Source organism: Peromyscus maniculatus, chromosome 5 (assembly GCF_049852395.1).
Source record: "Peromyscus maniculatus bairdii isolate BWxNUB_F1_BW_parent chromosome 5, HU_Pman_BW_mat_3.1, whole genome shotgun sequence".
Lineage (NCBI taxonomy): Eukaryota > Metazoa > Chordata > Mammalia > Rodentia > Cricetidae > Peromyscus > Peromyscus maniculatus.
This window is the reverse complement of record NC_134856.1, coordinates 100,903,705-100,930,871: the sequence shown is the minus strand read 5'-3', so window position 1 is coordinate 100,930,871 and position 27,167 is coordinate 100,903,705. Positions and strand designations below refer to the sequence as shown.

At 38.9% G+C, this 27,167-nt stretch overlaps 1 protein-coding gene across 1 annotated transcript in view; it reads right to left on the bottom strand.

Annotated features, from left to right (window-relative positions):
* Vps41 (VPS41 subunit of HOPS complex) overlaps window positions 1-27,167 on the bottom strand; it is a 166,266-nt gene that overhangs the window by 111,412 nt on the left and 27,687 nt on the right. Inside the window, exon 4 of the mRNA XM_006988909.4 lies at window positions 25,670-25,747. Coding sequence (XP_006988971.1) covers window positions 25,670-25,747 — 78 coding nt within the window. The remainder of the gene's footprint in view (window positions 1-25,669; window positions 25,748-27,167) is intronic.

The following is a 27,167-nucleotide window of genomic DNA, read 5'->3' as shown; positions in this document are numbered from 1 at the left end:
GCAAGAGAAACAAACTAAGAATGCTGAAGAAGGGTGAAGTCTGGAGTCGCCTGCAGACACAGAAAGAAGCATGATGGGCATGCCGTACTGAGGAAAAGTACTAAGCCATGTGGCAAAGCATGACTAAGAAATACAAATTAATTTTAAATGTAAGAGTTAGCTAGTAACAAGCCTGAGCTATTGGTCGAGCATTTATAATTAATATATGGTCTCCATGTAGGTTATTTGAGAACTGGCCAGTGGGGGGCAGGGAGTCCGCATATATCTTCTGTGACATCTTTGAGCCCTTCACATATTACTTTCCATTAGCCATTTGAATATGACTACCCTGTTCTAATGACTTAAAAATCAAATCACCTTGTTAAAAAAATAAGTGTCCATGACTTGAACTTGAATATCCTACATATAACATGACAAAACAAAATGCATATGGAATTGAGATGAATGGAAAGAAGCTTTAAGGATAAGTCTTCTTGTCTGAAAAATAAAGAATGTAATTCTACCCTTTCATGACATTAGATCTTTCCTTTTTTTTCCCCAGTGCTGAGATCAAAACTAGGGCTCTACCACTGACTAAATTCCTGGCCCTCATTGCTATCTTAAGCTAATTACTGACCTTGAATTGTTATCATATATGAGAATGCTTAAAAAGTTTTTGATGGGCACTAAAATATCCTTAAGTACCGTTTTTCTTAATTTTAAGAATATCTTCTACTCAAGAGATTTTAACCACCTCCCCCTATAAGAACACAGGACTCGATGTGGGTGCTGTAAACTTGGAAGGCCACAGGCTACCACCATTAGTAGCTCCTCCTGACCCCTAACACCTTAGGCTGCTGTCTCTACCCAGTGTCCAAGACAAAGAGCTTTGTGAGTGTGCCTGACTGGGAGAAGGCTCAGACTTGCTGCTGCACACTCACTGCCAGACCACTACAACCTCCGCAGTGCTGGGGCCCAGAGCAGCCTTTCCGCCTGCAGAAGACTTATTAGATGGATGTTCCTTGTCTAAATCCTAACAACCTTTAAAAGAACAGAGGGGATTTGGAAGGGATTGCCCTCTAAAAAAGTCATGTCCTGCTGATTCCTACACCTTTTTCTGTGAACCTTCATCTTCTGCTGATGTCTGCTGCATCCCATGAACAGCAGCAGAAGGCTGCCTTGCATACAACACCAGACATTAAGTAACCTTACACCCACAGCTTTTGCACATACTTCCTGCTGCGGCTTCCCATCTGGGCTATGATACATACCACTTTTTAAGGGAAGTCTCTGGTTCTTTCCAATCCATCCTGGGTTTTCTAGTGATACATTCTTACAGAATTGCATTCTATCCCTTCTTTTACTCTTACGCTAGACAGACATTCACCATCTGGACACAGACTGCTTCAAGGAAAGAAATCCATAGTGATGAACAAAGCAAAAGGGTCTTGCCCTTAGTAAGCTATGAAAGCTTGGCATGCCCTTCAGCTTGAGACCAAATCTGCTGCAGGTGGATGAACAACAAGTCCAGACCTGGAGCTTATCTTCCCTGAGCCTTCAGTGTCCTCATCTGCATCATACTGCTCTGAGACAATATTACATTTCCTAACAACTCAGATGAACATCTTGGACAAGCTGGTTCTGGTCTCACCATGGTACCTCAAATGGCTGTCTGCAATATTACATCTGAGATAAGAAGGAGAAGTAAAAGGCCCTGCTACAGAAGTCAAGGTGATTCAGGCAACTGTGAAAGGAACAAATAAAAGCTTTTCTTCCCGGCAGCCACTCTGCCAATAAAAAGTTGCTGAAAACCAGCCAAATACTGCATTGGTCCTGAGGTCATTATGAAGCGATCCTTATTACTAGAATGTCACTGTATTAAAAGGATAAACAGTTAAGCATTTATTCCAAACATAGATAATGTGAAATGAAATAGTACTCAGTTTTCAATGGGGACATATAATATGTAAAGTATGGTGAAAAAAATTTAATTGAGCAAATACTTTCCTTGGTCATACCTAAAGCCACTAAAACCATAAAATAACAGAAAAAGAAAGTCTGCCACCAAATTGTTGTAAACATGTTATAAGGAGACCAGTTTGTTAATGGTTTGGTTTAATAAAATAAGTTTACTCATTCTAAACACCCTACATGACATAAGCAGAATGTAAGGAGCGGGGGGGGGGGGGGGGGGGGGGGGGGGAGTGGACAAACCAGGCCTGCCTTTGAGGAGTCTGTGATCTTAGCACTTTGAGCTTCTATGAAATAATTTAACACATTAATTTGCAGATCATAACATCATATCAACTGACCCAGAGTGGGGGCTGCACTATGTTTAATTGTCATCACTTTGCCGGCAAATTTTGAGAATGTCTGCATGAGGAACAGGAAGTCATTATTAAGTGACGATCATATACATATTTTCCTGTCTGTGAACGCCAAGGGCAATGTCACAGAGAAGATGGGTCACCATTTCCATGAGCAAGACAGGCAAGCACATTCTACCTAGCTCCAGCTATGGCATGGACTGCAGTTCAGGAGAACACTGTGAAGGTCAACTGCAAGTCCTGCATGTTACCCAGAAGGGCAGCTGTATTCCACTGGAATCGGGGAGCCTCTTGCTTGCTGCTGGTGAAAAGGAGAATGAAAGCCCAGCATCACTTTAGGAAGATTACTTGGGCGGCTGTGTGAAGGATGGATTTGCAGAGACATGAGACAGGGAGATCAGCTGGGCTTTAGTGCAATAACCCATGTGAGATTCAATAAAGGCTTGAACAAGGGTGGTGGCAATCTGAAGAACTAGTGGAGGGGAGAACAAGATAAAGGAAGCATCAGGAGAATAGACAGAGAACAATGGGGCAGATGACAGGGATAAATGTCAGAGATGAAAGCAAACACCGAGGCATAGAAAAGAACGGAGCCTCCTGATGACGCTTACCAGCATCAAAACGACTCCTCTTTGCAATGAGGCAGAGTGACTTTTTTTTCTCCTTCTGCAATTATATAGAAAAGAATGAGAGACCTTGCCTTGTAGGCCCACTAGATCCCAGGGAAAAAGAGCAGTTGATGTCTTATTAAAAGGCAGGCCTCTACTGACAGCAATGCTGCTGGCCTATGGAGCCAGAATTCAGTGCAGAAAGCATGGTGTCGTTCCTTCAGCTCCGACAGTAACCTGCAGTGGCAATATCTGCACATGCCACACAATCCAGCTGACCTGTTACTTTAAACAGTAAGTTTGCCCAAAAATAAACCGAAATTGGCTGGGCAGTGGCAGCGCACGCCTTTAATTCCAGCACTTGGGAGGCAGAGGCAAGCAGATCTCTTTGAGTTTGAGGCCAGCCTGGTCTACAGAGCAAGTTCCAAGATAGCCAGGGCTATACGGAGAAATCCTGTCTGGGAAAAAAAAAAAAAAAAAAAAAAAGAAAGAAAGGAAAAGAAAAGAAAAGAAACAGAAATTGGTTTTAATGTCCAAGTGAGTATAGAGAAAGGTGGACATAGTGTTGTGGAACTGACTATGTTCCCATGATAGCTAAATTATAGGATGTATAACACTACAACCCCACGCACAAAGTTTTTCTCTTTTTCCCAAGAACAATGCAGTGGAGTCATGTGTTTTAATAAGAGTACAACACTAGAAATGAGATGCCATCCTTGAGAGTATATAAATATTAAAGAATAAAGAACATGCTACTGTTCTTTAAAATTAGCTCCTAAGAAAACTACCCTTGCACTGCTGTTCTGAGGACCTGCCATATAATGGCTCAAGAAGTACAAACTAGTTCAAAGACATCTTGGCTACAAAGAAAATTCAAAGCTGACATGAGGTCCATGAGACCCTGACAGCCCCAAACACACACAAAAGCCAAACAATGTCCAAATGCCTGTCCATGACCCACTTTGGCATGAGCATCTGATGGGCCCACAGCCATTCCTGTTTTTCCACCACACAAGTCAATGATCCTATCACTGACAGAGGAAAAACAACCCATTAGCAATAAAGATGTTCTCCTGTTTCTCATTATCATTTCAACACTGCTGCAGCAATGCAAAATGCCAAACATTCACGAGGTTAAAACCCTTCTATTTAAGAGTTAGTAAAATCACCCATCTAAAAAAGACAATACAAATAGTTTACATAACCAAATCATTAACCAAAGTACATATTGCCTAATTTACTTCTCCAATACCTGATAAAGAAATACCACCCCACAATTCACAAATTCAGCTGCACTTTTCCCCACAAAAACTACTGCTATAAAGCTCAGTACAAACACGGACTCCCAGCAGGTCATTTCTCAAGTGGATTACACCTCTCAATGTTTCCAACAGGAAGAGGGATGCTAGAGACCAAGCTGCAGCTGCTCTGCATTAAAAAGAAACTGCTTCAGTAGCTCTCCAGAACGGAGCTCACCTAGCTAATTACTAAGTTCTATTTGCACCATATGATAACCATAGGCCCCTCCCAAACAGACAAAGGACCTAATGGAGCAGCCAGTAGAGCTGATGTCAGAGGATGGGCACTACATAAGCCTCTTTTGCTTTTCTTTTTCCTTCTTCCTTCCCTTTTTCCCAGTCTTATATACAATAAACATTAACTCCCACTACATAAATAAATTAACATATATTCTTCAAGAAGTATAAAAATGCCTGCAGTTAAAAGTCACTCTTGAGTTGATTCACCTTCTGATATTTATTATTTATCCAGTTGTGCACTATATACTTTACAAGCATTAGCTCAAATAACCCCAAATTGTTACATAAATCTGAGATATGATTGTAGAATAGTTCTGAAGATGAAAAAAATAAATACATGCCTTTAAGCACTTGGGAGGCAGAGGCAGGTGGATCTCTGTGAGTTTGAGGCCAGTCTAGTCTACAGAGCGAGTTTCAGGACAGGCTCCAAAGCTACACAGAGAAACTCTGTCTCAAAAACCAAATTAAGAAAGAAAGAAAGAAAGAAAGAAAGAAAGAAAGAAAGAAAGAAAGAAAGAAAGAAAGAAAGAAAGAAAGAAAGAAAGAAAGAAAGAAAGAAAGGAGGGAGGGAGGGAGGGAGGGAGGGAGGGAGGGAGGGAGGGAGGGAGGGAGGGAGGGAGGGAGGGAGGGAGGGAGGAAGGAAGGAAGGAAGGAAGGAAGGAAGGAAGGAAGGAAGGAAGGAAGGAAGGAAGAACACACACAAACTATAAATGAGAAGACTGACACATATTTACTCCATTAAAAAATTATGAACTGAAATAGCTAAAATTGAGAATTTTAAATATGAGCCACATACTAAAAGGTATCTGCCAGTCTTTTAAAGATTTACTATTTTTATTTGCATGTATGTGTGCCAGTGCATACAGATACCTGTGGAGGCCACACGAGTGTCAGCTTCCCTGGAGCTGGAGTTTACAGGCAGTTGTGAACTTCCCATGTGGTTGCTGGGAACCCAACTCATTTCCTCTACAAGAGCAGCAAGTGCTCTTAACCACTGAACCATTTCACAAACCATAATACAGGCAGCATTTTTACAGAATAATATATATGTTAAAACATGGCACAAACATATCATACCTTTTTTAAAACTTAAAGAATCAAATATATGCCAATGAAACCAATAAAGCTCATATTCAAAATACCAAGATAATATAAAAGTAGACCAATCCCTCATTTACTATTGAAAACCATTACATTTGACTTGCTAGTGACAATTCTGATTCTGAGTCATATGACCCACCCTAATCAAGAGTTGCTTTCTCAATTTTTTTTGCCTGTAAACAATAAACTTTTTAAAAATCAATTTAGAAGTTTACATATATACTAACAAAATACATGTACCACACTCAAGAGTAAAAGTCTCATTAGAAAACAGAAAAATGCAGACTAAATCAATATATTTCCCATTTTCTAGACATCTAAATAATGGCAATGAGGTTTTGCATGAGAATGGCCAATGCTGGTGACCACAAGTAGCAACACAAACACATTGCTAAACTACACTGGTGGGTATAACATGGCATGCTGAATTGTAAGGAAACACAGACACTTTTAACAGAAACCTGATGACCTCTGGCCTGGTCCCCTCACATACAGAACATATTCAAAGCTTCCTACCCCCCAGGGATACTCATCCCGGTGTTGTACTCTAGGGTTCAGCACCATTTGATATGTGCAGAGCACCAACAACTCCAAACAGCAACAAATGGATCCACTTTTTCCTGTGTTGTTTTCTTTGTGCATGTGGGGCATGCACATTTCTGTTGGCACATTTCTGTTGTTGCCAATGTTGTTTGCATAAATAGACTTTCCTTTGCACTGATGAGAAATGCAATTATATAGATGAGCTTTATTTTGTTTGCCCATTCACTATAGACAGGCAACAAAGGTTGTCTACAGCTGGAGTGCATTATAAAAAAACCTGATGACTTTTGATATATGTCTTTCTATGCACACCTGTTTTCATCTCCATGTCTAGAAAGTCTGGGGCATACAGTGGCTTTACATTTAATTTCCTAAAAGCTTGCCCACGGCCTGTTATTTCTGCATCAGTGCCGTCAAGTTCCACATCTGTCTGGAGATACAGCTTACGGCCAGAGCACTTTCCCAGACAGCATAGGGTCCTGGGTTTGACCCCCAACACTACAAGGGAAGGGAAGAAGAGAAAGGAGCAGAGGGGAAGGAAGGAGGTTCAGCTCTTCCACATCCCCTAACACTTAACATGGCTACTCTTTGTAACTGCAGCCATTTTAAAAGGTATCTTAATTATATGTTATCCCATTTTAACGAGCTTTAGTGTGTTGTTTTTCTTCCTTTCAATGAAACAGAAAGCTGGAATTAAGATTAATAGTATTACTAGAAGTTATGATACCATCTTATTAGTATGAAATGAACATCAAGTGATAAGAATGTTATATAAGTTTCCATACTATGGAGATGGAGGAAAATATGCTTCAAGTGCTTATCTGTTCTAATTAATATGCAAGTCAATTAAATAAGAGATAATTGGGAATTATTGCCAAATAAATAGTTTCCAAAAAGGGATGGGGGTGCTACAAAAAGAAATCTATTCAATCAGAAAATCAAATTAAGAAGAAAATATATACAATTACTTTGAGACATACTCTGTCAGGATTCCCAAATATTAAAACATTTATTTTACATAAAACAAACACAAGGTAAAAATGCTGCTAAACTATCTAAGCAGACCTGATCCACACACAAAGGCTCGGCCTTCTGGTTCAGGACATCCAATCTACCATTCCTCTCCTGGTTCAAAGCCAATCACCTTGCAGAAGCAATCTCTTGAAACCCAGCACTCTTTTCTTAACATCTACTGGCTAAACTTGGCAAAAAGTCTGTGTCACTGTTGTCTACCTATCCTTTGCTATTCACTCCCCTGTTCTCAAGCTCTGGAAGGGTACACAAATGTTTATACGAACACCTTCTGATAACCACTCCTCAGCCTGGTGATTCCCTGTTTCTCAGAAGAATCCATCACCTTGTCTAGCCCAACTGTGACAACCTGAAACCCAGCCATCCAAAGCTCAAAACTCCCAATTCCAGCTTCCATGGCTTCTCAGTCTCCCTCTTGCAAATGTGATTGCCGCTCCTCAGTCTCACCTTGCTCATGATCTTTCTCTCACTCTTTCTTTGAAAAAAAATGGCTGAGCCCCAAAGAAAGACCCCGCCCTGAGAGTGCTCTCACTGCAGAAGGAAATAATCCGCAGGTTTAGCAGCTAAGCTCCAGGCTACTAACCATCTTCACAGCACAGTCATGTTTTAGGAAGTTAAAATTACTTCAGCCTCAACTTTGAAACAGGAAAGTTTTAGGGTATTTCCTTCTATGAAGAACTATTAAAATCTAGCTGCTGAAGAGATATCTGCCCAAACACACTGACCACAAAAGGGTCAGATATTCCAGCATCCTTCACTCTACACTTGACTCTAAATTAGACAAGCAGCCTTGATGCCAAATAAGTTTTCTTGCTCACTTAGATGCATGGATGCCACAAAGTTATCAAGGTACCTGCGCCTAATCCACAAACTTGAGATTATATTTAATGCAGAAAATTGGAAATGTGAGTTTCCTCAGCATCGTTTATCAAAAGTTAGAATGTTTCCCATTTAAGTAATTCACAACTCATTTGACACATCTCTTATCACTGAAAACACTGTGCTCAAATACAGAAAACAGGTTCTCTAAGCACTTGAGAGTCTGAGACCTGTCAATCAGTCTTACAGGAGAATTATAGATGCTGGCACATTTGGGCCAACAATGTACCATTCTGATCATATCAACAGATACAAACCCTGCTTCCTAATTAATGATGCCACAGCTAAAATAGCACACTCCAGTCAATACCTGCTTCAGGATAGGCACCAGATACCAAAGGACCTATAGTATGAAGCATGGCTTGTTTGAGTGAGGAGAGCTAGCTGAGGTTCTTAGACCTGATTCCCAAGATTCTTCCAATAAATAATCACCCCTGATATCATACATGCCACATGACAAGCAAAAAATAGCTGGGGAATCATGAATGCATGCATGCATAGTAATTCTAATGTGGGAAGAAAGCTATAAAACTCAATCTGGTAAACTGTCTTGATATAAGGAATTTTTCCAATTTGAACTAAAGTCATATGAAACATTTCGAGAGACGCTGCCAAGCAATGCCATGATTGTACCACTTTAGAGTGTGTTTATGAAGTTAGCGACTAAAGCGTCCAGCAATCTAACCTTACAGGACTGCTGTAGTATATGCCAGCTACCACTGAAATGCTGTCATATAGCATATTAGCTCGGAGAACTTTTACTGCCTCCCTCACTGTTACCAAACTTATATGCTAAGTACTCCAAAGGCTACAAAAACCATTTGTGTAAACAATGTAAACACATGTACCAAATGTAACACGGGGAAGACAATTAAGCCATGTGAACAAAGAATTTCAAATGAGTATTAAAAATGCAATTTAGGAAGCCTGCAAGAAACAGGAAATTTTAGGATTGTGTTGGCAAAGAGAGGAGGGAGCGAAGACTGTATCCTTTGCTGAAATATGCAAGGAAAGATGGGTGATCTTCCTAACAACATTTATATCTCAATAGGAAGGGAAGAAGAGCTCATTTGGATTAGAGATAATTCTATGCCAAAGAAGACAATCCAAGGTCAAATCCAAGTGCATTCCCATTCCAGTCCAATGATGGCCAAGTACCAGGGACAGACATGAATCATTCACAGAAGGAAATAATAACAAAAACATCCTTTGAAATTTAGACAAGGGATGAGACCTAATAAGAACACCTAGACATGTTAGGAGACTGACAGTAAATGGCAAGGAACACACACCAAAACAGCAGAAGCTCATTTACTCCTGGCTTCCTTACTTAGCACCTTTTATGCTTTGAATGACCTTTAAAAAGTCTCCTCAACACCTAAACTCAAAAGGTTTATGAATTCCCACAGCAAACAAAAGAGACCTGTGTATATATTAAAATTTTCACAAGTAGCCCTGAAAACATATACATAAAAGCAACACTAATAGAACTCTGCAGGTGGTATGTGTGTGTGTGTGTGTGTGTGTGTGTGTGTGTGTGTGTGTGTGTAATAAAAGTAACTAAGGAAAAAGAGGCCTTGAATTTGAGAGTGAGTGTGGGTGGAGACAGGAGGAATTGAAGAGAGGAGGGAGGAAAAATGATATAAATATAATACTCATATACAAAATTCTCAGAAACTATTATTTTGACGAGTGTCCTGGTTTGCTTTCTATCGCTGTGATAAAACACTGATAAAACCAACTGGGAAGGAAAGGATTTATACTGCCTTACACTTCCACACCACAGTCCACCACTGAGACAAGTCAGGTCAGAAACTCAAGGCAGGAACTGAAGCAGAAGCCATAGACAAGACACTGCTCAGTGGCTTGCTTCCCATGGCTTACTCAGCCTGGTGTCTTATACAACCCAGGGCTACCTGCCCAGGGGTAGCACCATCTACAGTGAGGGGGGCCCTCCTACATCATCACTAGTCAAGAAAATGCACCCACAAACTTGCTTATAGGCCATTCTGATGAGGTAATTCTTCAATTAAGATACCCTCATCCCAGATATGTCTAGGTTGTGTCAAGTTACTAAAAACCAACCAGCAAGGTTTAAGGTCCATCCACAGCTTATGTACCCTAGGAAAATACTATGGTCAGGACAACTTGCACAACAGAGATTTCCCAGTTCTGGGGCAGTGGACTGTGGTGATATTTTATTTGTATTGAAATGTTATTTTAATTTTATGTTAATAAATAAAGTTGCCCTGGGGTCAGAGCTATTAGAGCAATAGTAAGAGCATGGTGGTTAGAAGAGCTAGGTAGATTTCTGTGTGTTCAGGGATACAGCCAGTATTGGAGACATACGCCTTTAAGACCTGGAGGGCGGTACTTACAGGCAGTGATGAGGCAGTCATGTGGTTGGGTTTACAACCAATGAGAAGGCAGAACAGAAAGATTATTTAAACAGGGACACAGGAAGTACCTCCCTCTCTCGGGGAAGCTAGGAGCACTGCAGGAGGTAAGATTTTATCTCTGAGCTCTGACCTCTCGGCTTTTCTCTTTTACCTTGGCTCTGTGTTTCTTATTTTAAAAAGACGATTGGTTACATCTACATCTGGCGCCCAACGTGACAAGAATCCATTAAAAACTGCTTGGGGCCGGCTCCCTAGCCGGAGCAGCCGGCTCCCTAGCCCCGGCCCAGGTCTGCTTGGGCTCAGGCTGGACTGTGAGCTGCTTGCTTAAAGCCAGTGCTACAAACAGCTCAGGCCTGCCCTGCTAAACAGGGCCCCTGGCTGTAAAGCCAAGCCTTGACTCGGCTCAAGAGGGAACAAGTGGCTGGCTTTAAGCTTTAGCCGGCTACCCCTTCGCTTTCACTTTCACTTTCGCTTTCGCTTTTGCTTTCTCTCTTGCTTTCTCTCTGTCTCTCTGTTTCTGTCTCTCTCTCTCTCTCTCTCTCTCTCTCTCTGGATTTACACCTAGGACTCTAGGTGGCTGTTTTGAAATTCGCTCGGATTTCTACTGTTCTACGCAGATTTGGTAAGTCATAAAGGAAACTATTTAAAAGACAAATTTTTTCCACATTTAAAAAAAATGGGTTTCCTGTGTACATTGGAAGAAAATTGGGTTTTGTTTGAAATTTTAGGCAGTCTGACAATGGAACAACTATATGAAAAGATTAGTATTATGGGAATTATGCAGTTTATCACCATGCTTATTCTCATTTTACTATTTAAAAAGATAGTCGATTTAAGTGCCAGGATAACAGCTTTAGAAAAACCTGTTAATTTTAACAGTGAAGTTGGTTCAAGTTTGGATCATAAGGTTACAGAAAGAAAGCCTGTTTTCACACAGTCATCCTTAATTTATCCTGTAACCGTACAGCAGATGCCTGATCAAATGGCTACACAAAATATCTGGGCTCCAATTGAACTGATGGATTTTAAAAGGTTTAAGGAGGCAATAGTATCTTATGGCATGCATTCCCCATATGTAAAGCAAATGTTAAACTCTTGGTCAACATATAATAGGATTATACCACAGGACTGGCGGGACCTTGCACAAGCTGTTCTGGAACCCAGCCAGAGAATTCAATTTCTAACGTGGCTTAAGGAGGAAGCTAGAAACGTAGAAACACAATGGAGGGATAAAGGAATACAAGTTTGTCAGGATCAGCTTATTGGAGAAGGCCAATATGCTTCAATACAAACACAATGTTTATATGATGTTCAAACCGTAATTTTATGTCGAATGGCAGCCTTGAATGCATGGGACAGAGTTGATGAACCAGGAAAAAAACCTGAGTCATTCACAAAGGTTATGCAAGGCCCAAAAGAATCTTTCACAGATTTTTTAGAAAGACTGGCTTCAGCAGTAAACAGAATGGTCTCAGGATCAGAAGCTAGTAAGGCAATAATTGAAGCTTTGGCATTTGAGAATGCGAATGCAGCATGCAAAAGAATAATCAGGCCGTTAAGGGCAAGATCTGCACCTTTGGAAGATTGGATTAGAGAAACAATTAATGTTGAGGTCGATGAGCATGATACGTGGGTAGGAGAAGTAATTTCAAAAGGTTTGAGGAGTGTTAGATGTTTTGGGTGTGGAAAGCAAGGACATTTTAAAAGGGACTGTAAACAGGTCATTCCCAGAAGCAATGTTTCTTCAAGGAACAATGGCAACAGAAGGCCCCTTCCTTCTGGAGTATGCAGAAGGTGTGGTAAGGGAAAACACTGGACCAACGAATGTAGATCAACAAAGGACAGACAAGGTAATCCTTTGCCTCAGTTTTCGGGAAACTCCCGGAGGGGCCTCATGCAGGCCCCCATAGCAAAACCAGTTCAAACCTTTCCTGCAGCTGTAGAGGAAATCCCTGCTCTGAGCGATTAAATAACCAAATGACTATTGGAATAAATCATGCTGGTCAGGATGATGAAACAGAGAGAATAGAAAATTCAGGAGAAAACATAAAGAAAATTTTTTGGCAAACTTCTATTAATGAACAGAGACCAAAATTAACGATAAAAATAAATGGTGTTTTGTTGTCTGGTCTGGTAGACACAGGTGCGGACATTACCATAATTGCACCAGAATTTTGGCATCCAGCTTGGCCTCTTCAGGAGGTAAACGTTCAACTGTTAGGAATTGGGACATTATCTGGAGTGAAACAGAGTGCAAGATGGCTCGAATGTATAGGTCCAGAAGGACAGAGAGGAAAATTAAAACCATATGTCGCTAACATAGCTATGAACCTGTGGGGTCGAGACTTGTTGCAACAATGGAATACTCAGATTAAAATCCCTCCAATCTCAGAAACAAATCATAAACTAGCACATGTTTCTGAGAGAAATATTAGAAGGCATTATTTTGAGTGGTCACCAGCCATCCATATTATACAAGAACAGGGCACAACAACTGATAATCTTCCAAAAATACCAACAGCTCTACCTTTAAAATGGTTAACAGACAAGCCTGTATGGGTTCAGCAATGGCCTTTAACAACAGAGAAACTCCAGGCTTTAGAAGAGCTGGTAGAAGAACAGCTAAATGCTCAGCATATTGAACAGTCAACCAGCCCTTGGAATTCTCCTGTATTTGTTATTAAAAAGAAATCTGGTAAATGGAGAATGGTAACAGACCTTAGAGCAATTAACAAAGTAATTCAGCCGATGGGCTCTCTACAATCTGGAATTCCTTTGCCTACTCTGTTACCAAAAGGATGGCCTCTCATAGTTATTGATTTAAAAGACTGTTTCTTTTCAATACCCTTACAAGAAAAAGACAAAGAAAGATTTGCTTTCACAGTGCCTACTTATAATAATTCTCAACCGGTTAAAAGATTTCAATGGAGGGTCCTCCCACAGGGAATGTTAAATAGCCCAACTCTGTGCCAATATTTTGTACAACAGCCATTGGAAGTGATACGTAAAAAATTTCCTAAATCTATAATTTATCATTATATGGATGATATTTTACTAGCTGACTCAAATGCAGATACTTTAGAAAGAATGTTTGAAGAAGTAAAGAAAATTTTGCCTTGCTGGGGATTACAAATTGCTCCTGAAAAAATACAAAGAGGAGATTCTATTAATTATTTAGGATATAAAATAGAGCTACAAAAAATTAGACCCCAAAAGGTGCAAATTAGGAGAGATAGACTACAGACTCTTAATGACTTTCAAAGATTATTTGGAGATATTTCTCATCTACGAACTATTGTTGGGGTAAAAAATGATGAACTGACTAATTTGTTCAAAACCTTAGAAGGTGACAAGGACTTAAATAGTCCAAGAGAATTATCACCTGAAGCTGAGAAAGAATTGGCCTTGGTAGAAAAGAAAGTACATGAAGGGCACGTGGATCGTATTGATCCAAAGCTGGATTGCATTTTGGTTATTTTACCTTCTAGGCATTCCCCTACTGGAATATTAATGCAGAGGGAAGATATTATATTGGAATGGATATTTTTACCAAATAAACCAAATAAAAAATTAAAAACTTATGGGGAAAAAATCTCTGACTTGATTTGGAAAGGAAAATTGAGACTTCGTCAATTAGCAGGAATAGACCCAGCAGAAATTGTCGTACCTTTAACTAAGGAGGACATTGAAAAATTATGGACAGAAAGTGAACCTTGGCAAAGAGCTTGCAGTAATTTTTTGGGAGAAATTAACAGCAAATATCCCAAAAGCAACAGAATTGATTTTATAAAGAGAGCTGATTGGATCTTGCCTCGAATTGTACGGCAAAAACCCATATCTGGAGTTCGTACATTTTATACAGATGCCAATAAACAAGGAAAGGCAGGTTACAAATCAGAAAATTTAAGTAAAGTGGTACAAAGTCCTTATAATTCAGTGCAAAAATCAGAATTGTATGCTATTCTGTTGGTATTAATGGATTTTTCAGAACCTCTCAACATAGTAACTGACTCTCAGTATGCTGAAAGAGTGGTATTACATATTGAGACTGCAGAATTTATCCCTGATGCTTCAGAATTAACTTCACTATTTATTCAATTACAAGATACAATCAGGAAAAGGAGTCATCCTTTATATATAACTCACATCCGATCTCATACTGGTTTGCCAGGCCCTTTAGCACAAGGCAATGATGAGATTGATAAATTATTGGTAGGAAATGTGCTGGAGGCCTCAGAATTTCATAAAAAACATCATGTCAATAGTAAAGGTTTAAAAAAGGATTTTTCCATAACCTGGCAACAAGCCAAAGAAATAGTAAAGAAATGTCCTACTTGTTCCTTCTATAATCAAACGCCATTACCAGCAGGATGTAACCCAAAGGGTACTCAGAGGAATGAAATCTGGCAGATGGATGTGTTTCACTTTGCAGAATTTGGAAAACTGAAATATGTACACCACACTATCGATACTTATTCAGGATTTCAATGGGCAACTGCTCTGAGTTCTGAAAAAGCTGATTCTGTAATCACTCATTTGCTAGAAGTTATGGCCATTATGGGTATACCTGCACAAATTAAAACTGACAATGCTCCATCATATGTCTCTGTTAAAATGAAACAGTTTTTTGATTATTACAAAATAAAGCATATTACAGGCATACCACATAATCCTACAGGTCAAGCAGTTATAGAAAGATCAAACAGAACTCTAAAGGATATGCTAAATAAACAGAAAGGAGTAACAAAAACCCCCAGAAATAGACTGCATAATGCTCTATTAACTTTGAATTTTCTGAATGCTAATGAGAAAGGAACAACAGCTGCAGAGAGACATTGGGTAATAGAAAAAACTACAGAATTAAATCAGCCTATATACTTTAAGGATGTGCTGACCTCAGAATGGAAGCCAGGGTATGTATTACGTTGGGGACGAGGTTTTGCTTTTGTTTCTATAGGAGAAGATAAGCTGTGGGTACCATCAAAATTGATAAAGGTTCGATTTGAACAAGAGAAACCTCTTAATTAGAGGAGGTGATAGTTCATCAACCAGCATGAACATCCAATTTAAACTAACTTGTACCTGTAACACATGTCTTTTCATTTAATCAGATAATAACTTGCCAAAAAGGAACATCCCCAAAATTAGTCTTGGGGGAAGGTTTTTGTTTTTGTCTTTTAGGAGAATGAAGGTTAAGGAATCTGAAGGACACAAGACAAATGAGACAACTGAAGAAAAGGGACAAATCATCTATCCCAGGAAACAGAGTATATGGGAGTATATGGCATATGGGTATATATTATCAAAAAAATTTTATGTCTTCTTAAATGTTTGTTTCTGCTTTTCTCTAAAGATTTAACACTATTGGTTTTCTAATAGTCCCAGTTCAATTAAAATTTAAAGCTGACTTTGGAGTTGGAGAATGGCTCTCTCCTTCTTCAAACTCAAGCATGTTGTTAAAAGGAAAATGCAAACTCCCTGTATCATGCCAGAAAGAGCCATTTTCTGCTATGGGACAGGACAAAAGCCAAATTAATTAAGGGACTATTCTATTACTAATCTCAACTCTTTGATTCTATTCTGATTCTTTAAACTTTTCTTAAAGTATAAATTTTATATCAAAATTTACAAGATTGATATATATATATATATATACATTTTAAACTTTGTTAAGATATGAATGGTCATATAGAGTACTAACTAATTCTAGAAAAAAGGCTTCAGTTAGCTGCATATATATGTCTTTGTGTTCGAGTCTCTTATCAGTTTTCTGCAGGAAATCACGGCCAGGCCTAACATCAACTGAAATCTCCAGGAAGAAGATGGGGCCCCACAACAACAACAACAACAACAACAATTCCACGTGGACAATAATAATATCACTAAACTGACAAACATCATCTACAGATCAGCTTTAAACTACAAGGTGCTCAGAGCAATTTTGAGATGACTAGCTGAGATGATCCAGTCTCAAAGACTACTTGAATAAGGACTTGAGATAAACCCTGAACTTTGGCTTTATACACAGACTGGATAATAATGAAGGATATAGTTACCTTTCCTAGAATTTGACAATTAACTTAAATTTTTCTTTCAGGATAAAGATAACTTCGCCCATACCCAGCAGGAAGCAATTTTAAGAATGACGCCCACATTCCCAAAGAGGTGGTGTGGGGCGGGTGGTTTTTTTTTTTTGGTTCTTTTAATGGGTTTTGGGTCTGGGATAATTTTCATTGTTTAGGGGGGTTGGTTACAAGTTGTCAAGGGTTAGGAAAAAGGCTAAGCAAAGGAGATTAGATTTAAGGTTCTTGTTTTTTTTAAAAAAAAAGAAAAAAAAGAAAGAAAGAAAAGAAAAGAAAAAGACAATTACTAGTTTTAAATACTTTACATTATTACCAACTATTAGGATATAAAGAAATGAAAGTTAGTAGTTAGACATTACAATAGAAATTGTAGTCATATTAGATATGTTTTAAAAATTGAGCAGATGTATTTTAGACAGGTCATCTTCAAACCCTTCAGAGATCTACAGAATATGGCATTTAAAATGTTTTAATAACTTAGAAATTTTTCTTTTTTGAGACATGTTGGCTCCTGGCAGTACCAATCTACTTCAGAGAAAATATGGGCATTGAAGAAACTGCATATGGAGTTAATTTTCATTGTGGCAAAAGTTAGCCACTGGACAACAAAGTATCCTCGTATCAACAGGACAAAATGGACAGACAGAACACGAAACAAAGGACTACCGATTCCTGCCAAAACAAGTGTGGTTATGGCTTTATCAGACGGCATCTTCTGAGGCCAGGACAATATGGCACCATCCCTGAAGTGGCCTTCACAATCTGGAAAAGGTACAGTGCCCTTTTCTTTGAAGGCAGCTGAACAGGCAGTGGGCCGATGGCTTCTGTTGTGCAATGGAACAGCAACTGAAAGCTCACGCCTCTCAATAGTAGACTGGCATTTAATAGAGGGATGTGGAGAAGGGGATGCTTAGATGAAGCCATATATACACAGCCAAGAAGAATGGACAGCTGAATTCAAAAACCATCAACAATTTCCAGAAATTAAAATCCTGAATCATGACATGACACTAGTGGAATTCAGGTGTTTCTGGTACATGGACTGCTCTCACCCAATGTGAGGTTGAACTGTTGACCTTGTGTACAACCTACTTCACAAATGAGTCTGTCAGATACCATAAGCCTATAGGCTGAAGATGATGCCCCAACACTGTGGAGAAACCTCAGGTGACTGTCCAGGCAGCTGGCTGTTTCTGTCAACTCACAAAATTTTTGGAAGTTGCTTTTGTGCACTTCCTGTTTTTATTTTTGTTAGCTAATATTATTTCCTTCTTGGGTCTCTGAGGGAGTTGAAGATTAGTTAGTTATAGTTGAAGATTAATTAGGATAGAAAGTGAATTAGATACATTTTGGACTTACTAAAATAGGATAGATAAGGGAATTATTTTCTCTGATTTGTCAAATACAAATGGACTAGACATCGTTTAGGTATTTGTTACTTGTATATATTGTATATAGTTATTGTACTTTTGTATATAGTTTTTCTTTTGTTAGTTATAACCTTTTGCCTTTTTTCTTTTTATTAAAATAGAAAAGGGGAAATGTGGTGATATTTTATTTGTATTGAAATGTTATTTTAATTTTATGTTAATAAATAAAGTTGCCCTGGGGTCAGAGCTATTAGAGCAATAGTAAGAGCATGGTGGTTAGAAGAGCTAGGTAGATTTCTGTGTGTTCAGGGATACAGCCAGTATTGGAGACATACGCCTTTAAGACCTGGAGGGCGGTACTTACAGGCAGTGATGAGGCAGTCATGTGGTTGGGTTTACAACCAATGAGAAGGCAGAACAGAAAGATTATTTAAACAGGGACACAGGAAGTACCTCCCTCTCTCGGGGAAGCTAGGAGCACTGCAGGAGGTAAGATTTTATCTCTGAGCTCTGACCTCTCGGCTTTTCTCTTTTACCTTGGCTCTGTGTTTCTTATTTTAAAAAGACGATTGGTTACATCTACAGTGGACCTCTTTGGTGTTTCTAATCCCCCTCCCCCATGGCCTTATCTAAGTCTAATCACCTTCCAAATGTCTCATTCCCAAATACCATCAGAGTGGAGGTTAGGACTTGAAAATTATGAATTAGCAGACAAGATACAATTCATTCTATAGCAGAATGCAATGGGAAAAAAAGATCATAAACACAGTGAGAAACCTGGGAGTGAATGATACACAGGAAAGCAAGACCTGATTCCCAGATGTCTACTGAAAGGTTACACAATGCCAAATAACTAGCTTCAGAGGTGTAAACCAAACAAAGGTACCATCAACCAATACATGCTTATTGGGCACCGAACAGCCCCAGAAGACGAGTGGGAACGAGATGGAGAAGTACAGCACAGGGACATGCAGCTGCAACTGGCAAGATGAAGGACCACACTCCAAGGAAAATGATAACAATGCATGTGTTCAGAGGAAGAAAAAGCCCTGGACCCTGGCCATGGCTGGTAATGTACCTTTCCAATCTGAGCTCTAGCTGCTTCTCTGTATTTATTTTGATCCACATGCCATCTGAATGTTTTATGTGCACACTTGTTCCTAAGCTTTCCATCATATTCTTTACATCTAAAATGTCTTTCTTCTACTAATTTTTATTATCTCTGTGACGTGTTTTTCCTAGATTGCTGTTGTGGGCACATGCCAACATTTGGTTATTTGGTTAGTTGTTTGCTTGTCAATTTGACACAAGCTAGAATTGTTTGGGAAGAACCACATCTGGAAAAATGTCTCCATCACATCGCCTATAGGAAGATCTATAGCAGGTTTACTTGATCAATAGACGTGGGAGGGCCAAGCTTACTGGGTCAATGCCACCCCCAGGCAGGTACTCCTGGGTTGGTATAAGAAAGCAAGCTAAACAACCCAAGAGGAACAAACCAGTAAGCAGCTGAGCTGACCAAGGAGCCAACAAGTTTGATGGTCTCTGCTTCAATTCTGCCCCTCAGGTTCCTGCCTTGAGTTCCTGTCTTGCGCCCCCCCCCTCCACAATGGACTATAATTTGTAAGACATATAAACCTTTTTCCTCCACATGTTACTTTTGATCATGATCTTTATTACGGCAACTGAAAGCAAATTATGATAGCGGTATAGATGAATCATATCATAGATCTATTTTCAGTTTCTCAAGAATATTTTACACTGATATCCAGAATGCCTACAACAGTTTGCAATCCCACCAATGGTGGATGAGGTTCCCCTTTCCCCAGATGCTCACCAGCACATGTCTTTCAGCTGGGTGAGAGGATATTTCAAAAAAGTTTTCATTTACATTTCCCTAATTTGCTAAAGGTGTTGAACGCTTTTTGAGGGTTTTTTAGCCTTTTTTTTTTTTTTTTTGAAGAGTAAACCTGAACTCTCAGTTCAGATTCATAGTCCATTTTTAATTTGTGTCTTGACCCTTTGTGTTTGGAGTTCTTTATATATTCTGGATATCAATCCTATATCACAGTCATGGCTGGCAGCTTTTTCTCCCACTCTATAGGCTTCCTCTTCATTTGATTTGTTTCCCTTGCTATACAGAAATGGTTTAGTTTCATGAGGTCCTACTTGTCAGTTGTTGGCCTTAATTCCTGGACAAATGGATTCCTATTCAGAAAGTTCTTCCCTATACCTGTATCTTGCAGTTTTCTGCCCATGTTTTCTTCTAGCAGTTTTAGTGTTTTGAGATTCACACTGAGGTCTTTGATTAATTTTTGTAGCCTATACAAGACCTGAATAATGGCAATACCAGTTGACATACCAACATGGATAGAGAAAATCTCACAAGGCCCCACCCCTGAGTGAAGAACTATATACAGGCAATTAGTGAGTGACTCCTGAGACGGTGAAAATCAATCTTCCCCAGCAACTCTTAGTACATTTTTTTAATTGTAGGGAGAGGCCTTACAAATCTTGTCATTCATGAGTTTCTTGAGTCTTGTACGTTTCTTTAGCTTTCTGAGTTTATGAACCTCTTCCTCCCTCCTGGAGAGAATGTTTCAGTTCCGATGAAATTACTGTACCATCTCTTCCCATAGGAGCAAGAATGGGAAATGAGAAAGTTTTGACATTTCTAGGAGACTGAATCTCAAAGGCAACTTCCTGTTCATCTAGCTCTTAGAATATTTGTGTCCCATCTTCCACAATGAACCTTGAGCCTCAGGTGCAGAAGTTGTGTTGCGGATATTTATCACTGGGATCCATAATTCTACACTTCATAAATTGTGGTTTTCTGTAAATGTCTCTCTCTTTTGCAAAGAGAAGTTTCCTGAATGAGGGTTGAGAACTATACTTATCTGTGAGTATAAGGACAAATATTTAGAAAGCAGTTACAAATTATGTTGGCTTGATACAGTGGTAGTTGTAAGTTTTCCTCCAAGATCCATGACTTCATTGGCCCTACACAGCTGGCTAGGTTTCTAGTGCCAAGGATGATTTCCTTCTTGAGTGGCTCATAAATCCAATTAGAGAGCTGTTGGTTATTGCCAGGGTATACACGCCACTTTTGTACCCTTAGGGCTATCACGCCATGTTGGTTGCTGGTGTCATATCAGGATAGGACTATTGGTTGCTTCCTTCCTTTGAAGCTTGCTTTGTGCCTTCTAGTACCATAAAATCTAACCCTCGGGGTCCAGGAGGCTTTTGGAAAGTTCCAGCTTGGCAACCTTTGAGCTTCATGTCTGAAGATCATGTACTTTACACACAATCAACCCCACAGTTCTCCTCTCTTGTTCCTCTACCCTTCCCCATTGGTCACTTTCCTGTTCCCAAATAGACCCCCTTATGCTTTCAAGTCCTGTGGTTGTTTTTTTTTTCTTTCTTTAAATCTATTTTAATATGATAAAATACACAATATTTGTTTTTCTGAGTTTGACTAATTTCACTTAATATGATGATTTTCATCCATTTTCCTGAAAACAAAAATATTTTCAGCCAGGCAGCAGCATGCCTTTAATCCCAGCACTCAGGAGGTAGAGGCAGGCTGATCTCTGAGTTTGAGGCCAGCCTGGTCTACAGAGTAAGTCCCATGAGAGCCAGGGCTACACAGAGAAACCCTTTCTCAGAAAACAAACAACAAACAATTTTCAAACTAGTTAAATTTTGCAGATGGGTTTTTATTAATGTATGAACATAAACAGTTCCAAAGATTGGCAACTGTGGATCAGAAGCTGTTAATTTATCCTAAATGAAAACAATTAGAAATACTAACAGACTACTGGAATTCAAGGAAAATCCTTACCTCATCAGAAATATTGTCAATCTTAACAACAACAACAAAAAAGGCCTAAAGCTCTTGTTTACTTTTTTACTCTTTTATTCAATAATCATATGTTTTTCTAAAGTCTTAATCTAACATCTTCCCATGACACATCACAGTAAAAACCTGTAGCTTTCTACCTCTAGTAAAGAAAGAAAAACACAAAAATTTGGTGTACGAGAATTTTGGTTTGACTAATAGAGTATTTCCATTTTTACCAACACATAAAAAAATACTTAGCTGATGTGACATAATGCTCTAAAATGTTCAACACAAAAATGACACAATAATGTGGTAATTTTTTTAAATAAGTACTTTGATGGCAAATTTTAAATGAATATGTTACAGAAAAATGAGAGTCATTTAAGAGAAAGTATAATGATATTTCATAATCATACATTCCAAACAGGAATTCAAAAGTAACACTGGTTAGCTGGCTTCATTAGCCACTGTAAGCACGTACTAACAATCTGTTCATTTTGTTGCTCAGAACACAGCACAATGTATATATCCATTTCTCCTACCAGTGGACATTTGGGTTGCTTCCATTTAGGGGCTATCAGGAATTAAGCCATTGCTGACCTACAGTTTTATGGACCTATGTGCTACATGCATTCATTCTTCTTGGAAATGAATTTCTTCAAAGTGCAACTGCCAGGTTATCAGGCAGCCTTGCTCAGCTTTAGCAGATTCCACCAACAATATTATTCCTCTTGAGGTATTAGTGGCAGAAGCAATATTACTTTTTTTAAAATACAGCATGAGTTGTTCAGTTTTCTTCTCTTATATTACATAGGTAAGAGAAAGTTAACTTCTGGCATAATGGCACTATCCAGCTCAAATATGTGAATCACCTTACACACATTTTTAAAAGTGATTCCTTCATACTTCCATCCTTTGCCAACAAGGTCAACACCACTGTGTCATTATTCCACTGCTGGAATCAAAAGTACCAATGCAATGAATGGGCTGAAAACACATTTCTTGAGGAAAGTAAAAGAAAGGTTATACAAATATAATAAATTATTATTTTGTCTGATCTGAATTTGTTTACATTATTTTTTACCTACAGGCTAAAAAATCAAATCAAAGATATTCACTAATTTCTTTAAAATCTTTGCTTCTTTTTTATTATCTTCCCAATGAAGAGAAAGGTTCTAGAATAGCTATGGCAACCATGGCCAGAGGCAGAACTGCCACGTACAACCCCAGAACTCCGGGGGAGCTAGAGTCCTTCCCCGGGCCTTCCTGTGATACACATAAGAACACAGAATGGGGGTGGAGGACTATAAGGTAAGACTGTCTCAAACAAATAATGCAGAACAATGTAAAAATTGGCAGCTATTACCTTTGAAGACATTCAAGTGCTAACAAATGGTTTCAAAATCAAAGGGCAGTCTTTAAAAGAAGAGGCACCCTGAGCCCTACCAATCAAACACAACAGAAACAGGAAAAGGGAAATAAAAATCTCATGACAGATGTGGAACTGATATTAGCACTTCCTCCAAAAGATAATGACCATCTGAAATTTGACCCTTAAAATTCTAATCTGACAAACACCATCAAGAAGCCATGACCTCACACAAGTAACTTTTCCAGGGCAAATTATCTAATTTCTTGGAGAGAATAAACAAATAAAATATCATCAAATCATCTTCTTTATCTACCAAAGAAAGGAAAAACAATAAAAAGAAACAAACAATAACAGCATCAGACAGGGCCAAACCAAAAGTTCCGACAATCATATGGGTGAGATCATGGATACCCCGTAAATTGATGGACAAAGGACAGAGCTAACACATCACTGATTCACAGAAGACAGAACTGAAGGCACGTGCTCAGTAGACACAAAGGCTGCTTTGGGGCAGCAGAACAAAAGTATATGACTATAAAGCTCACATGCAAACACACATGTTCTAAACAATGCATATTAAAGACTTGAGAGACTGCTCGGACAAACTTTTTTTAAAGTGGGGCAGTCATGTGTAATGCTCCGCTGCCCCCACTTCACCCTACTCACACAAACACACACACACACACACACACACACACACACACACACACACACACACACACACACTCATCTGCATTTTTATGTTAACAGATCACAGTGGAAAGACCAAAGGCTTAGATCGCCAAGCTGTATAGCCAGTGACTGAAGTAATAGAGGAAGGACAGGAAGGAGTACATTCCTCTTGTCCAAAAAGGATAATTAAGAGAAAACAAACAATAGAGTTGCCCTGATGGAGCAGTACAATGAGAGGGTACATTTCCCTTTCTAGATGCTACATTCCTTTACCTCTCATGTATCACATGTTGGCTTTAGAAACTGCAGTGTGCTATAATAGGTCTTACAACAAGAGCTGAGAGGTTTTGTTATTAGTATTTAATATCTGTCATGCCTCCCCTCACTCCACTAGAGAGATGGCTCAATAATTAAGAATACTTGTGGCTTTTGCAAAGCACCTGGGTTCATTTCCCAGCATGCACATGGTAGCTCATAATAGTCTACAAAAACTCTAGTTCCAGGGGATCCAAGCCCCTCTTCTGACTTCCTCGTGCACCAGGGACACAGGTAGTGGACATATATACATGCAGATAAAATACTCATACACAAAAATAAAATAAATAAATCTAAAAAGACTTAACATCTGCCCCCACACAAAATAATTATCTTTTCACCCCACATTTTCATAGTCACACAAAAACCAGACGTTACCAATACCTTTAAGGTGTACATTACACACAAAAATCAAACTTCAAATGTAACATTTCCTTCATCTTCAATACCCAACATCTCAACCAAGTAAGCCTAAAAGCATTCACATAAAACATCTGAACCGTACATACTAGAAAAGATAAACTGATCCACCAATACAACCAATCAAGCTTCAATCACATTTGGCAACTCAATTAGATGGCAAGACAATTCAGACATCAAAAAGAAGTTCACACACAAAGGATTCCACAAACTTCAAAGCATGTAAATTAGCATTATTCACTAATAAAAGCAGGATCTTTTTGTTTTAATAACAGTTCATCTAAACCAGTGGTTCTCAACCTGTGGGCTGCAACCCCTCTGGGGGTCACTTATCAGATATCCTGAATATCACATATTTACATTACAATTCATAAGAGTAGCAAAATTACAATTAGGAAATAACAACAAAATAATGTTATAGTTGGGGGTCACTACAATATGAGGAACTGTGTGGGAGCCCACAGAGGTTTCCTAGTGAGAACTTACTCAGGGTCAGAGAATCTGAGCTTGCTTTACCTAGCAGGGCTGCATAAGGAGATGATTTGGCCACAGGCATGGTTACCAGGTATTTAGAAGGGTCTATACTTGGCTGTACAGTATGCTTTGGTCTAGAAAGGGGGAAGGCTTTTGCTTCTCCCCTTGGCATGTTATAAAAAACCCTTTGAATAAACCTTCAAGGCTATTGGGTATTGACCCAGGCCCTCCCTAAGCTATCCTGTCTGTCTTTCTCCTCGTCGGCTAGGTCTCTCTTTCTAATTGATATTTCCTCATTCCTCTCTCCTCCACCTAAGAACCCTTCAAAAGGTGGGAGCTGGACTGTATTAAAGGGTGACAGCATTATGAAGGTTGAGAACCACTGATCTAGACATTCTACATTTCCAATTAAGTATATATACACATATGTATTGTTTTAATGCTCCATTCAAAGTCAAATGGATTCCTATAATGATAAATTTATACAAATATTATGTAAATACAAACACATCAGTCAAACTAATATATGTATACTTGTATCTACACAGATCTTTTTCTCTAGTTCATCTTTAAAACTTGAGAAATATACTATAAATTTTAGACTGTACTCTTAGCATTCTAATTTAGTTAATAGCTTCTTATGCTATTCAACTGCTAAAATAACAAATTTTTAGCATGACACTTAACATGTACATTATTTTACACCATATACTTACTACATCAAACTTCTGAGTGATGTTTCCCTGGACATCAAGTAAATAAACCTTGCCATAATGTGTACCCAGTGCCAAAAACTGTAAGAAAAGCAGAGAGGTCAATTAATGAATATGCAGTGTATTAGTATACAGTTAATATAAACCTTTTCAAAATGAAAACACTTAATGCATTATCATCTGCAATATCTTGAAAGATAGGCATTCCTTAGAAAAGGAATGCCTCCAGCTTGGGGGAAATGACAGAACCAGGCCTATTTACCATGATAGTGCAAGCCAGCTGTCAACATGACTCATGAGGACCCTCATCTACTGACAACTCATGGTGTGTATGCATTCTGTACACAATGCCTGATGGGCTGAGGCAGTAAATTAAAAATGCAGCAATAAAAGCTCAACCACGCTACAGATAAACTCAAAGTCAGAGGAAATGATTAAGAAACTCCCTAATTTAAGTTAAATGTGGAAATACGGGCCATCATTTCAGTCCAATGGGGGAAAATGCTCAACAACAATGAAGTATTGTTTCTGAATGGGAAATTCCATGCCATATTGAGGGATGAAAAACCTCAGATGTTCTTGTATCATCAGCTTCAGGATAGCTCTATAAATGGTACCACATAACACCGAGCATAAATGTTTATATTCCAATGCAAAAATAATCCTTTCCTGTCACTAAGTAACTGCTGAGCTACATATTCATTTTATGATATCAGGCTGGTTCACGCATTGCACTGTCTCTTTATTCCTTTGAACTGATCCTAAACAAGCCAGAAGAAACTTAAGGACTACCTGAAATACGACATGAGATTTTTCTTCCTTTTCATTTCTCTAAGCATTACTCAAATAGTCCAGAATCCTCTGTATTTCACTGCATGCGAGCATGCTTCATTGCAGCCTATAATGAAATGCTCAAATTCATAGGCACTACTAAGCATTTCAGTCAAGCAGCACAATCTTTAAAAAATAACCTTACAGAAAGTCAAGATTTGAAAGGATTTATCAAAATAGAATTGCTAAAAATGAAATTTCAATTCGGGCACTTAAAATACGAAGCTACATTAAAGAGGAGCCACAAAAAGGGGAAAGGGAGTTCATTAGAAATTCATCCCCTGCAATGCCTTTCACTCCTGCAAGGTTGCCTTTTTTCAGGAAGAAAAAAGTCCCCTGGGTAAAAAAATCAATACTGGTTAATAAAACATCAGGTGTGCAGACATAACTAGGGATGACGATTCCGCTGCACAGGACTGCCTGAATGCACCAGGTGCCATGACGATTAGTCATCCGGGGCAGACAGCAAGCCTGGTGCAAACAGGCTTGGGCGCTGCAAGAGAAAGGGAGAAGAGGGGATCCTGGTGGGAAATTAGTCTGCATATTTAAACCAAGCAGGAATGCTTTCTCCAAAGCACAAGAACATTCTAATCAGAACTAGAGGACCCAAGTGGTTGTCACTGTATCTTCAGAGTGACACTGACAGTATCTGAATAGGAGATGCCACATA